This window comes from Sinocyclocheilus rhinocerous, unplaced genomic scaffold, assembly GCF_001515625.1.
Source record: "Sinocyclocheilus rhinocerous isolate Xijiao unplaced genomic scaffold, SAMN03320098_v1.1 C35519572, whole genome shotgun sequence".
NCBI lineage: Eukaryota > Metazoa > Chordata > Actinopteri > Cypriniformes > Cyprinidae > Sinocyclocheilus > Sinocyclocheilus rhinocerous.
In genome coordinates, this window is record NW_015754387.1 from 1 (window position 1) to 511 (window position 511).

At 46.8% G+C, this 511-nt stretch overlaps 1 protein-coding gene across 1 annotated transcript; it reads right to left on the reverse strand.

The window, feature by feature from the left end:
* Positions 1-6: 6 nt before the first annotated feature.
* On the reverse strand, positions 7-505 carry LOC107734914 (basal cell adhesion molecule-like; the record flags this gene model as incomplete). The annotated part of the gene is made up of 3 exons (XM_016546783.1): positions 375-505; positions 159-289; positions 7-68 (listed from the first exon to the last, which is right to left on the reverse strand). Coding segments are annotated over exons 1-3 (305 nt in total), but the record flags the coding sequence as incomplete, so codon positions are not given.
* Between the last annotated feature and the right edge of the window lie 6 nt (positions 506-511).

Genomic DNA, 511 nt, shown 5'->3' on the forward strand with positions numbered 1-511 from the left:
TTAAGCATCACAACGCTGTGGACTTGATCCTCTGTCTCTCTTTTAACAACCTCATGCCAGCTTTGCGACTACAACACATGCACATAAGCAAGACAAAAGCATTTTAACAATTCGAAGCTCAGTGTAATATGAAGGCTGAGAGGAAATCTGTGTGTTACCTGACTGCCAGTGATGCTCCAGGTGATGGCGGGTCTAGGGTAACCTCTCACCTCACAGCTCAAATTTACCCAACCCCCTACTTTTTCCATCAGGTCAATCTCCCTATCCGCATCCTTCATCTGAGGTGCGCCTGGAGGAACAGATACAGTAACCATTTAGAAATACTAAAACTAAATATATACTGATGTTAAAGTTCTTGATGAGCTCTTCCGTACCCTGTACGATGATATGGACAGAACCGCTGGTCAGCAGGCCTGGAAGAGACGGGACAGTCACCTCACAGTCGTACTGTCCAGCTGTGTCAAACGTGGCGTCCTGCAGCTGCATTATGTGACCTCTTCCGACCTCAATC